This window comes from Pecten maximus, chromosome 11 (genome assembly GCF_902652985.1).
Source record: "Pecten maximus chromosome 11, xPecMax1.1, whole genome shotgun sequence".
NCBI classification, from domain to species: Eukaryota; Metazoa; Mollusca; class Bivalvia; order Pectinida; family Pectinidae; genus Pecten; species Pecten maximus.
The window spans coordinates 14,676,907-14,692,240 of NC_047025.1; the positions used below are offsets into that span (position 1 = coordinate 14,676,907).

General features: G+C 32.7%; 1 protein-coding gene across 1 annotated transcript in view; it reads right to left on the reverse strand.

Annotated features, from left to right (window-relative positions):
- LOC117337550 (alanine--glyoxylate aminotransferase 2, mitochondrial-like) overlaps window positions 1–13,820 on the reverse strand; it is a 32,025-nt gene extending 18,205 nt beyond the window's left edge. The window contains exons 1-2 of the mRNA XM_033898580.1: window positions 13,738–13,820; window positions 415–491 (exon numbers count right to left, since the gene is read on the reverse strand). Coding sequence (XP_033754471.1) covers window positions 415–491; window positions 13,738–13,792 — 132 coding nt within the window. The 5' untranslated portion in view covers window positions 13,793–13,820. The remainder of the gene's footprint in view (window positions 1–414; window positions 492–13,737) is intronic.
- Window positions 13,821–15,334: the final 1,514 nt, after the last annotated feature.

Sequence of the window (15,334 nt, forward strand, 5' to 3'; positions counted from 1 at the left end):
CCGCAGATTAGAAACATTCATACTTTATATATCACTTAAATATCTCCATACACTGTAGATTAGAAACATCCAAATATTATATATCACTTACATATCTCCATACACTGTAGATTAGAAACATCCAAATATTATATATCACTTACATATCTCCATACCCCGCAGATTAGAAACATTCATACTTTATATATCACTTACATATCTCCATACACTGTAGATTTGAAACATCCAAATATTATATATCACTTACATATCTCCATACCCTGTAGATTAAAGACAGTCATACTTTTATCATCACTTCCATAACTCAATACTCTCTAGTTTACACAATACAGTAAAATTTGTTAGATCTATATTATGCTAGTATTTTAGCTCAATAACAGAAAAGAACAATGTTTTGTATGACCTCATACTTACCTTGTAAGTGTCTGGCTGAAAGTCACATGGAGGCATTGATGGAATGGGGGAACTGGTCATGCCCCGCTGGCATGTCCCTGGGGAAGGAAAAAAAATATCAATTTATCAATTAAGTTGATGAAAAGATTTCTGTACCAACAGACAAATACCAGGGGTATACTGACCATATATTCTGTGAGATGAAACCTATAGACAGGGCCTTGTAGGGTGTAAACTAGAATTAACTTGAGAAATTCTCTTGTTTTTGCCATCGGGCCATTCTTTATATTGATTTGATATATGTGTAAAAAGAAGAAATGAAAACTATCGTGCCTGATCCAGGCTCAAAACTATATCTAACTTCCTCTCTAGCATACTAACACCATACACACACCACTAGCTTAAAATCCAAGGTATTCTCCAAACATCCGAAGCTAATTAATGTGCCAGTTTTTTTTTTTATTTTGCAGATGAATATAGAATCTATATACACTTTTCTTTGTCACCACTGGAATTTAGATATTTTTTTACATTTATACACCATCATGTATCATTTAGGTTCTCAGGTACAAAATATTTCCTATTTTAGGCCTCCATTGTACAACACTACCCAAGGTTTTCCTGTTTGTCTGCCTTGCTCCAAAAAAAATTAAATTCGTGAAAAGGAAAGTTATCACAACCAAATTAATGTCATGTGTAAATACATTCCATATCTGGTAAAAAACCAAAACATGAAGTAAACAAAATTTGTTTTATGATTCATGTATAGACTTCTACTATAATCTGGCTACATACACATGTATGCACGTAGAATATAAATCAGCTACAAGTATAATATTTCAGGTGAGAATGTGGTTTGCATGAAAATTTGATATTTGATAATAATCAAAAAATTTAAATGCAAGCATATGTGTGTACGATGTCAGGCATGACTGTACTACTTGTAATTTGAACTATTGTCGAGATGAAATTTACATACTGTATTTATCCTCGTCTATACAAAATGTATGTGTAAATGTTTAGTGTATTTAAGTTTGCAGAGGCCTTATTTATGAACCAAGCACATTTACTTACTATTTTGAAAAAAAGAGACAATACTGCAACAAGAGGCCCATGGGACCTGTTTTGCTCACCTGGTTGGATTTCACCACAAATCAAAATAATGTTCATGTTCAATTTGTTAATACATAACTTTATTTGTTAATCTTGAACAATGCTATATATGGTTATAGTCTGGGGATTTAAAGAATTAAATAACAAAGTCCAGACGCTCTAAAGGTCTGAAAGACCTCAAGGATTGTTTTTACAACATGATTGTGTTTAAAGAAAGTAAGTCCCTTAGAGTGGGGAATCCCTTAACGTCCAGCGATGCTATACATGGTTATGGGATGGTGGGTCACAGCAACCATTTATGCAAAATCTGTTCCCCTTTCCCCAAGAATGCTTCTGACCAAATTGGGTTAAAATCCATTCATAACTTTATGACTAGTAGCGATTTAAAGGAATTACCTCAATTTCCCCTATTGGGCCCCGCTCCTTAAGCTTAGGGATCATAGTCACCATTTTCACAAAATCTGTTCCCATTTCTCCAAGGATGCTTCTGACCAAATTTGGTTGAAATCCAGTTAGAACTTTTTGACAAGTAGCGATTTTAAAAAATTACCTCTATTTCCCCTATTTGGCCCCGCCCATCTGGCCCCTTGGGGGTCACTCACCATTCATGCAAAATCTGTTCCCCTTCCCCAGGGATGTTTCTGACCAAATTGGGTTCAAATCCATTCATAACTTTATGACTAGTAGTGATTTAAAGGCATCACCTTACCCGCCCCGCCCCTTTGGCCCCTGGGGGGTCAGCATCACCGTTTATGCAAAATCTGTTCCTCTTCCTCCAATGATGTTTCTGACTAACTAAATTAAGTTCAAATCCATTCACAACTTTATTACTAGTAGAGATTTAAAGGAATCGCCTCTATTTGACCCTGCCCCTTTGGCCCCTTGGGGGTCAGAGTCACCATTTAAGCAAAATCTGTTCCCCTTCCCCCAAGAATGTTTATGACTAAATTGGGTTTAAATCCATTCATAACTTTATGACTTGGGAGGGAAAGCGTCACCTTTTTTGCAAAATCTGTTCCCCTTCTCCCAAGATTCTTCAGTCCAGGTGAGCTAAAAGATGGGAGCGTATTTGTGGACAGGGGTTTATTTTAGGTTGGGGCTTATTGGCCCATTGATGAAAATATTCAACCTAATAAGTGAGGATGCCCTTATACATTATATATCATGTAGCTTATTGCTAGGTATGAGCTTATTACTAGACATGAACTTATTGCTGCATTTTGTTATTTCCTCCGAAGATATTTTTCATTGGTATACTGTCTGTTGGTTTTCTTGTTCTGTACTGGCAGACTCCATTTCTGTTTTCTTTCATACACGTTTTTGTTCTGCCATCTACACTTACGCCTACATCAGAACACAAGCTTAAGCACTGCATTATGGGATTGGAGAGCCTAATATGGGGGTCTTATCTGCATGTTATCTCGCCCTTTCAACGATTTATATAAGTCAGGGATTTCCATCTACATTTATGTTGTAATTACACATTTTTTTGAAATCAGCATTATGTGAAATCTAATTTGGAATATATATATATATATATATATATATAGAAAACCCTTGATTTAATCAGAAAATGTGTTTCTTTAAAAAGCTTTAAAAAAAGTTAATCCTGCAATATGTCTCTGTCATTAATGTTTTCTTATCCCATCTGTTACAATGTAACTTAATGAAGAACACACTTTGAGACATTATGCAACTATATAACATGCACCGCCCCTGCGAGATGATATTCATGAGTTCATGAATGTTCATGAATCATTCATGAACTTTCAAGAATACTGTAAGTTTTTGATTCATGAAAAAATGTTCATGAATATTCATCAAATACCTCTCATGAACTCTTCATGAACTTTTATGAATAATTTTACAAATTCATTAAGATTCATGATAGTTCATCATATGTGATTATGAACTATTCATGAACTTTCATGCATAGATGATATTCATTAAAATTCATCAAAATGAATGAAATAGTAAGAACAGTTGATAATGAATTTTGAAGAACTTTAATGAATGAGAATATTATGTGATTATGAACTATTCATGAATTTTCATGCATTGATGATTTTCATTAAAATTCATCAAAACGAATAAAATAGTAATGAATTTTGAAGAACTTTAATGAATGAGAATTTGACCTTAAAATTGAACATTTTCTTGAATAAAAAAATACCTTACATTTTAAATTGAATAACAAACTTAATATCTAAAAAGTTTTAAATCTAATTCCATGTCTATATTACAATTTTGATGTTGGCTTAAAGAAGAATGAGGAAACAATAAGAAAACTTCAAATTTCCCGCCAAATTTTCCCGCCAAATTTTTCCCGCCCAAAAACTTCTAGCAGGAGAGTTCCAATACATGGCAGCCATGAGGCTTTTCTCACAGAGATGAATAACATGTTATTTTACAAATGAAGGCAAGTATTTATCTTTCATACCTGTTTCATGATCAATACAACACTACCAGGAAATGAAATATTCAACTCTGGAAATATGTCAACCTGTTTATAGGTAAGAATTAACTTAAAATCAATCACCATGCATGTGACCTAAATTTACATAGTGCACATAATATTCAAATAGCTTTGGCATTTCTTAAATTGCATTGCCCATTTAACTAAATTGTTCAAACACACATCATATGTGCAATGAGAATTAATGCAATAATGAAAATAAATCACTCTTATCTGAAGAATATTAAAAGGATTTTCCATCCAAATGATTGTGTAAATATACTCATTTCAAGCAGTTATGAATTTTGAAACAAGTGATGGATCCATTTGAATGCAATTTTTAATGGAAAGACTACAAGGATATTGTCAAACATGCATAGTGATACAGTTCATGACAAACTTTGATGAAATTAAGTGGTAAAATGCATGCAAATTCATTTTCTAAATAAGTTCATAACTCATGAATTAATCATGAATTATCATGAATAGAATAGTTCATGAATATTCATGAAACATGATGATTTTATGAATGAAAATCTTGATTTCAGGATTAATGAATGTTCATGAAATATTTCATTCATGAACATTCATCATAGTTTTAAGTTCATGAATATTCATGAAGGGTTCATGAATGTTCATGAATATTTCATTCATGAGTATTCATCATAGTTTTAAGTTCATGAATATTCATGAAGGGTTCATGAATGTTCATGAATATTTCATTCATGAGTATTCATCATAGTTTTAAGTTCATGAATATTCATGAAGGGTTCATGAATGTTCATGAATATTTCATTCATGAGTATTCATCATATTTTTAAGTTCATGAATATTCATGAAGGATTCATGAATTATCATGTATGGAAATGTTCATGAACATTCATGAACTATGATGATTTCATGAATCCAAAACTTTTTGATATAATTCATGAATGTTCATGAACATAATTTCAAAAAAATTTCATGAAGTTTTAAGTTCATGAATTTCATGAAAATGTTCATGAACAAATCAAGAATATTCATGAACTAAGTTCATGAATAATTCATGAACTATTCATGAATGTTCATGAATTATTCATAATCGTTTCGCAGGGGCTTTCAGCAACTGTATATAGCAATATACAATTTCAATATTTAAAATGTATTATGATATCATGTTTGCTAATGTTGTGATCGTATACATATGCATAGATAAATTTAGTATGATCAAATATCACCCACAATGTGCGAGTCTGAATGGCAGTGACCATGTAGCACAAAAGTGTAGGTCTAATGATCTGAGGTCCCCAGTTCGAGTCCCAGGCTGGTCATTATATTTTTCCTCTCCTGTTACACCAATAGTATCATCATATACATATACTTGCATACAGAAGTGAGGATCTTGTGTGTGTATTCGGGGTCATAGATTGTGTTGAATGAATGAGGAATGTTTCTGAACTGGACAAGGACGAATCCTGGTTTCCCGGTAGCTCAAATGGTTAGAGTGCATGGCTATAGTGTTCACAGGTCCCAAGTTCGAGTCCCGGCCTGGTCATTGCATTGTTCCTCTCTTATTTCAAATGCTATCTTTGTTGACATTGTAGAAGAATTATGAGTTGATTCGAAGTCAGTGCAGGGCATTGTTGTAAATAACATACATTTAAAACTGCCTGTCTGTGAGTATGTTGGTTTTTAGAGTTACATTGGTGTCAGGCCTTGCACAATGGCAAGTATATATAGGAGAAATCCTTATATAATGGACCTGGATGTCCAAAGCTTTCAATTGCATCCCTCATAGATTATTAATGGGGAAGCTACAAGCAAACGATTTTGATAAACCTGCTACAGATTTAATTTGCGACTACCTCAGTAACATTCTCAGCATCTACCTCAGCAACAATCACAGCAGGCTAGACTGGGATCCATATTTGCAGTGCCAGGAAGCCTTCAAGGAAGGGAGTCCCTCAGGGGTCAATACTTTGACCTCAGGTTTTTAATTTATTTTAAATGATTTTTTATGTCCTTGACTGACAGCTGCCTGTATGATTATACTAATGACAACACTTTCATACATTAGTGACGTTGTATCTAAAGTAAAAAGTGTTCTTGACGGGGAAAGCAAAGTTTTGATTCATTGTTTTTTCAGTAATGCCATGAAGGCTAACCATGATAAGTTTCAAGAGGTAAGTTTCAAGCTATATGTACATGAAAAATGTCTAGGCAGCAGCTAAAAGTTTTTAATGTTAGTTAGTTTAAACAATATTTTTATTCAGTGGAAACATCAATAAACATATACATATAATTCCAAATGAATAGGGATTTGACAGCAAGCTTACAGCTCAAAGTATACCTTGTGAAGGCACTATAAAACTGCTAGGTATAGAACCTCAGTAACCTTAATTTTAATTCATATATTTCAAATATTTGTACTGAAAAGAATAGTTATTTATTTATCAAAGAAGGCAAAGAAAACTACGTATTTTTAAATCCTTCATTTTATCCAATTTAAATTATTGTCCACTAGCCAAGCATTTCTATCACACCTGAAACACCAGGAAAATGATAAAGGTTCAGGAGAGAGGTAAGATAACTACAGAAATAAAACATTATTAAGAAAGGAGAGAGTTGTAAGATAACTACAGAATTAAAACATTATTAAGAAAGGAGAGAGCTGTAAGATAACTACAGAATTAAAACATTATTAAGAAAGGAGAGAGTTGTAAGATAACTACAGAATTAAAACATTATTAAGAAAGGAGAGAGCTGTAAGATAACTACAGAATTAAAACATTATTAAGAAAGGAGAGAGTTGTAAGATAACTACAGAATTAAAACATTATTAAGAAAGAGAGAGTTGTAAGATAACTACAGAATTAAAACATTATTAAGAAAGGAGAGAGCTGTAAGATAACTACAGAATTAAAACATTATTAAGAAAGGAGAGAGCTGTAAGATAACTACAGAATTAAAACATTATTAAGAAAGGAGAGAGTTATAAGATAACTACAGAATTAAAACATTATTAAGAAAGGAGAGAGGTAAGAAACCTACAGAATTAAAACATTATTAAGAAAGGAGAGAGGTAAGATACTACAGAATTAAAACATTATTAAGAAAGGAGAGAGGTAAGATACCTACAGAATTAAAACATTATTAAGAAAGGAGAGAGGTAAGATACCTACAGAATTAAAACATTATTAAGAAAGGAGAGAGGTAAGATACCTACAGAATTAAAACATTATTAAGAAAGGAGAGAGTTATAAGATAACTACAGAATTAAAACATTATTAAGAAAGGAGAGAGCTGTAAGATAACTACAGAATTAAAACATTATTAAGAAAGGAGAGAGCTGTAAGATAACTACAGAAATTAAAACATTCTTAAGAAAACACAAATTTGATTACACACATGTAAGCAGACAAAAAATAATGGCAAAGGAAGTTTTCAAAATTTTAAGGAATTTGGCACCTGATTTTTTTACTGGACCTTAAAAACAAAAAAACCTTCAAATACTCTTTCAGACAACAGCAGACTGCCAGCATACCATCGGTGAGAACAGAAACCTATGGGAGAGGAGATCCTTCAGATTCGAGGCAGCTCGGGTGTGGAACAGTCTGACGAATGACCTAATTAGTGCAGAAAACTATGGGATGTTCTGCAGGCTGCTCCGCACCTGGGATGGTGACCTGTGTAATTGTAGGATCTGTTCCCAATAGCTACCCTTTCTTTTTCTCTTGCTTATGCTGGAGTTCTCTTCTTTTCACTGCCTTTTGTCACTATTTTATTTCTATTTATATTTCTAAATTCATTTTTATTTTTTCTTATATTCATTAATTTTCTTGTTTTTATTTATTCGTTTGTTTGTAGTTTATCCTTCTAGTTGCTTCATTTTAATGTTTAAAATGTATCCCTTTGGTGATCCCTAGCTGTATTTCAACTTTTAGGTAAATTTTCTTAATATCGTGCAGCATATTTTAATCTAATTTATAGCCACAAATCCTTAATTAGCTGACATAAATATATCTTTTAATTCCTAATATATTAGTGTATATCCTCAATTCCTGTCAAATTTTACACTTAAGTGCTGTATTAGCATATATGCACTTTAAATAGTGCTTTAATAAAGCAATGGTAATGCTTGTGTAAAATATACCTGGATTCAAAATTCATCATTTTCTATCCTAATTTCAATTACTGCCATCTGTGATACTTAGTTCTTTAGATAATGCTAGCTGCTTGAACATGTCAAATTTTACACTTTGCTATATTAGCATATATGTATATTTCACTTCTATAGTGCTTTAACCAACCAATAGTAATACTAAATGTGTAATAAACAGAAATATATACGAGGATTCAAAATTCATCATTTTCTATTTTAATTTCAATTACTGCCATCTGTGATACTTGGTTCTCTAGATAAATGCTGATTGAATTTTGGTAGTACATGCATCCTTAATCCATAAGATTGTTCTATGATACTTTGCTTGTTGTTTAAAGGCACATTCTCCCAAACAACCTTAAATTCTAGTTGCACACATGTATTAATGGCAATCCAAGATGCTCATTCATGCTCTCCCAACATTAAAATGACCGCTGGCCTGCAGGACGCTGGACTCGGGGAGTCCTCGAGACATCAGTGTATAAAAATAACTTGCCGCATTTATATTTATCTCGAGATTTATCATTGAGCCGAGAACGAGGCCATAACAACACATATGGCCGTTGTTTACATATCGAGCATAGTGAACTTTGACTAATAATGCTTTCATTTAAATATATTAACAGAATATCCGCGTAATAACTGAATAAAATAAATAAACATATATATAGTTTACATTTAAATACTTAATTCTAAAATGTAGCAATATGCATACAACAAAACATCGATAAAATTTTAGATCAGTGAAGTTGACAATGTTCAAAAGCTAACCAGCAATCCAATAGATGTCCAGCAAAATCGGAATTCAAATCTATTCCAATTTTTCTCTCGCTTAGTTCCAACGAATCATTTCCTTCCCTAAGGAAATACTCAGGTTTTGCCGATTCCACTCACTTTTGCATCTTTTTTTGGCTGAATCTGTCTGCGTTTTCCTAGGTCCACGCTTGCGGCGTTCCGCTATTCTGTATAGACTGTAAAACCCACTGTTGCATTGTGGGACTAATTTTCAGAGAAACTTGGTCCGGCAGCCACAGTTATTATTTTTGGGAATTCCCTGTTTACTTTCATAAATACACATTTTCTTTCAGTTTCTGATTTACTATAATATATTAGGTATGTATCAAGTCCAAAAACTGTAAAAAGCTTAAAATGTAAACATTGATATATGTTTCTTCGTGAGTATGTGGCTTTAAGTAATTTGTCAGCCTGCATGCTGTTTTATTTGTGAATAGCAATTTCATTTAAAGCTAACCTTTACACCTAGTGCACTACATTTAAATTACAGGTAAACTAGTAGTGCACTACACCCTAAGAGGTGATGAACAGCAAAACCCCCATACAGGTAATGGGCAGTACCAAAGGCTACCTGTGATTTTTACCTGTACTGTATAAGGCTATCTAGCAGTTATTTTCAAAGAGTTATTAAAAAGGTTTCGGAAGTTTAGTTTGATGTTATATTTCAACCTTTCTATTCTTGTTAATTATGCACTGTAATTAAGACAAATTTACTTTATAAATCCTTTAACTAAGTTAAATTAACTAAGTTAAATTGTTCAAGCCAATTAAGTTTCATTTATCTTTTGGTACTTTATATTTTTCATTGATTGATCAGTTATATATTTCACATGTTTAATTCCAGTAATTTTGTTTTCATCACATGAAAGTATATAATAAAACATTTGAAAACAATTATCGTTTCTTGAACATTTTCAATTTGATACATTTAATTTATATTTTAGTTTAATTTCAGATTAAATAAAGTAGCATATTCATAATTTCATTTTTGATGTGATATTATGCTTATTTAAACCTAATTCAGCCCATAATATATGTTATACATTCTATGTGTATACATCCAATGCTAAAGTCAGAAACCTGAACACATAAAGAAATTAATTAAACATTGATTTAACATGTAAAGAAAGAGATTCTTTGAATGTACTGGTAATTAAGTTTATAAAAGGTATTTGATACTTGTGATACACCTTCCATCTTCCTCTACTGAAATAGTTGAAATTTCTGTACATGTACCCGTGTGCAGGTATCTAATACTTTGAAGATCTAATTACATATTGGATCTGATTCCAGGTACATGTATCAGTTACAGGTAACACAGAATGAGATAATGGCCTGAGGGAACAATTAATGTCATTTTTGTTATGAAATACATATACTGGCAAACTTGGGGAGGGGGAGAGCAACAGTTTTAAGCTTATATAACATGCATACATGTTCATGTATCTGGAGCTGTACCTGTCATACAACACTTGAATTATACAACACTTGTATTTGTAATTTCATAATTTTAACAAATATAAATGTGGATCATGTGTACCTTAAGCCAAAGTTTGTTTTACAGTTCACGCTAACATGTTTTTTGCAATATTGTTTAAAAACAAAATTTCGGGATACATTTTGATCAGCATTTAAGTGTTTCCCTATTGCTTTAAGAAAATGAATAATTGTTCTTTACCTTAAAATGTGTAACTGATGAGGATTTTACCTCTTCTTGTAATTAAAGAAAATCAGCATATAAACTATATTTATTGAATATCTTTATTGTGAAGAAAAATGTACTTAAAAATTAATTATTTTTTGATGATTTGCAAAAAAAAACCAAAAACCCAAAAACCTGTAAATTTTTGAAAAACATCCACAGGTAGATATTATATATTGGTAGTGTTAGATGCTAATTACAGGTAGGTAAGGCAGAGGAGCCTGGCACAGCATGCTATAAATGGACCCCTCAGGGGTAATTGGGGACTTGACAAAACTATAGCCAGGTGTTAAAACAGGCACACCTTAAGACTCATCCTCATCTGAGACATATATATAATTAGAGGTACGGACAAAAGCCCCCCCGGACATTAGCCCCCCCGGACATTAGCCCCTAGGACAAAAGCCCCCCCGGACAAAAGCCCCTTCACACTAATCAAAAAGTGGACAAAAGCCCCTTCATAAAAAAAAATGATATTTATTTTTTTATTGATTTTTAATTGCTGCATATACATGTGTCATCAGTGGCTTCGGCAAAAGCCCCTTCATAAAAAAAAATGTGTATCATTTTTTTTTATGATTTTTAATTGCTACATATACATATGTCATCAGTGGCTTCGGCAATGTAAACAACCGGTTTCAACAACAACTACTTGAACTGTTACATAAATAATAAGCTGTTACACAGGTGTTTGGTAGGTTTTTATTGATGTTGTGTTCTCCTGGAAAGAAATATATCATTAATGGCTTCATTGTTTCTTTGATTTTAATCATTCCTAAAATTAAACTTTTCTTATTACAACGCACAGCAACATGTTTGGTTAGGTACTTAGTATATTATAATTTGAGACACTGCAAATAGGGATCAAATGTTTATTGCTTTTGTAGGCATTTCTTTGATTATCAATATTTGCAGTATATTAGGAAGTCAAAAATTACGTGTAATCAGTAACAATATGTTCATCATTGAGAGTTTTCCTGAAATTTTTAGCTTACTTAATAATATAAAGTTTGAAAAAATAAATTATGATGTTTAACCACAGACATATAATGCTACACTGACATTGAACCAAGGACCTTCATTTTCCACACAATTATTCTCCAAATTTCAGAGATAAAAACAACAATATATATATATATAGTTTCTGTTTTTCAAAAGTACAGATTTATATAAAGTATACCAGCTAAATTTCTAAAGAAGGGGCTTTTGTCCGGGGGGGCTAATGTCCGGGGGGGGCTTTCGTCCGGAGGGGCTTTTGTCCTAGGGGCTAATGTCCGGGGGGGCTTTTGTCCTACACTCATATAATTAAGGTGTTATGGAGGTCCATAAGGTGGTGGTGAGGTGGGGTTTGTGCCCTGTAGGCCCAGGTTGCCATGACAACAGGCATGTCCTGAGAGTACCAATTATATATACAGGTACATGTACAAAACTTGTTGTGTAGATATTATATGTCTCTTACAGAACATAAATGAGAATATACGAAACAGTCAAACTTCTGATTCTTGATTATGTACTATGAAATGAATTCATGGTTGAATTAACAGATATTAGTGAAGTCACAATACATTGAAGTTAAACATATTTTTGTCTGATAAAATAATAAATATTACAACAATCGAGGCCTAAGGTAGAATTAATCATTAATATAAAATGTATATTAATTACATCTAAAAATAAAGAAATGAAAAGCATCAAAAATTTTTTGAAATCAGGAAGATAAACAAACCTTAATTTGACATTATAATGAAATCTTTAAAAAAAAATAATGATAAAAAAACCACTACAAATCCAATTGTGTTTTAATTCCTCTTGTGCAATATATCATATAAGAACCGCAGCCAATTTTATTTTTAGTTAATATTAAATAAAATTTTATCAACATTAAATATTCCTGGTAAAGTCAGGATGACAGATATAAGGCAGTCAAGTTACACAGATCTGTATATGTAACATCTACAGGTATCTAACACAGGTGTCCAGTGGCACTGTCCATTACCTGTATAGGGGGATTTGTGGTCACACCTGACTGGACGTAGTGCACTACTAGTTTACCTGTAGCTTAAATGTAGTGCACTACTAGTTAAAACGTAGTGCACTAGGGTGTAAAGGTTAGCTTACACTCAACTGTATTTTACTAAATGCCAGACAGGTTAGAAATAAAGTCTTAATATGTTTAAGATAAAGTCAATATTTAATTGCTTATATATATATGTAGACAAATACATTTCTATACCCACTTTCCATCTTACTAGCTAGCCTTGTTTTGTCAGTTTACTTATATCAGAGACCTATATACTCTAAATGGATTTAAAAGTGCTGGTTGTTAATATCAGTTGTTGAATTACTCTGCTTAATGAAATACAAAGACCATTCAGATAACATACACTCTTTTTTCGAGTTTATATTCAGGTTTAGTGAGTTGTGTATGCATAGACATGTGTGTCAACAGTCCAACACATATTTATCACACGTGTGCCCCAGATAAAACGGTACAGACCTCCTGTACCTCCGCCTTATAGCGGTATACACACATGGCTAGATATTGATAGGCGACTGGAAGTTTGGGTTGCAAGGCTTTGCTTTAGTGGAAGTGGCACATTACCTTTAATTCATTCCCCTGTAAAACTTTCTCTCTGTAATTTAATACTGAATTGTATTTTGTTTCAATCTAAAACGTTTTCAAATCACTTACACTTATACATTAGTGTTATATATATAGGTATCTGCTTTACGCATTTGATGCCAAAATAGTTTTGTGTCTGGTGCTGGGCTTACAGCATGACCTAGATTCGTCACTAGCATTTTTTTTTAATTATTTCTTTCTTTTATTTCTTTCTTTTAATTAATAATCTAATATCTATCAATAATGAAATTATACATCTATAGACCGTTACGCCGTAACATGATATTTTTATTCAGTATCAATAAACGAACTCGCTATAAAAATAGGTCATGTTTACAATGAGGTTAGCAACCCCCCATCATGGAGTAATTGGGACACATAGCTAGCTCATACATGTCATAGTCATAGCTCAGAATAAATGGTGGATTAAAGCAGAGACGTATATACAGGTATCTGTCTATATCTAATGACTGATATATAAGTATGCCTGATATGAGCTCCTGATATATACTTACATATTCCTGAACGTAAACCCGCTCGGAGGAAATGCGTCCTGCCTACGTGAGCCATGCTTGTGAATGTGTGTGTATTGAGGCAGAGATAGTGTATAACCTTTGACCTACGCCTTTTGGCCTACGGCCTTCCTGTTTGCAGTCGCGCGCGGGATGCTGCAAAACCAGCCGCAGACCTAAACTATTCCCGCGCAAATTTGAAAACTCATTTTAGAGTTTTGATCAGGATATTTTCAGCATATATATAACATTCCGCACTACTAATAAATCAAAATGATTAATATATTAGTCAGATACATCTATAACTACAAGTATATCATTGCATAATTTCATAATGTCTACAAATCCCCATGATAAATTTGACTTTAGTTGTTGGTGTCTCCATGACACCCGTCCTCATAATCCAATTGCTGTCTCCATGACACCCGTCCTCATAATCAAATTGTTGTCTCCATGACACCCGTCCTCATAATCAAATTGTTGTCTCCATGACACCCGTCCTCATAATCAAATTGTTGTCTCCATGACACCCGTCCTCTTTATCATGACTCTGACTGCTGGTGTCTCCATGGCACCGGTTCTCATATTAATTATTGGATGTTGTGAGAACGTTAACCGCAAGTAATTAAGTAGTATTATGATAAATTACAAATAAAAATGAGATACATAAACATCTAGCTATAGAACGATATTCAAATGATAACACAACACGATGTAGTACACCCGTATAATAATCGTATTTGGTGGAATGCCATACAAAACTGGTGTTATTACAGTCACAAAATACCCTAAAACATAACAAGGTCAATGTGAAGAACACACGCTGAAATTCTTTCTTTGTCATTTTTAAAGGTGTTCCCGCGTTTAAATTAAATTTGTTACAGGATGTCGTATACAATACGGGTTCGTGAACTCTCGATTTGCACATGTACAGGTATAGCACGAACCGGCTATCACATGTCAGAAAGTGTCCCTCCATCGTCCAGTTACACAAGCTATAGTCCTGGGTTCAGTAACAGAACACGTGGAATTCAAATATTTTGCATTTTGTTCAGAATAAAGTATATTGACAACTAAGAGAGTTTATTTGAAATGCCAAAACAAAAAAAAACAAAAAAACAAAAAAACAAAAACAAAAACAAAACAAAAACAAAAACAAAAACAAACAAACAAACAACAAAAAGACAAAAAAAAAAAAAACGAAAAGAGAGCGCACTACATGATTATGTCTGTAATTAACATGACCGATCTCTCAATTTAAACCGCGTCCTGGAGATTTCTCTCCGAATCACACAAAACACGTGCTAGTATAATTATTCTCTTTATTTCCTCCTAAAAGAAGATTATATAAATAGAATAACATAGTTACAATCGTAAACAGGATACTTGATATAAGTAAAGTACATGTACATTATATAATATGACAACAAAAAATTGAATACAACAACATCAATCATGAGAGTACATATATAGGTAATTATTCATAATATTTGTTCTGAATTTTTTAAACATACTTAACATATACCAGTCGGAAGTCCACTAACTCTGACATATTCAGTTTATATTTAACATTTCCACCAATTAGTATGCGAAGTAACTG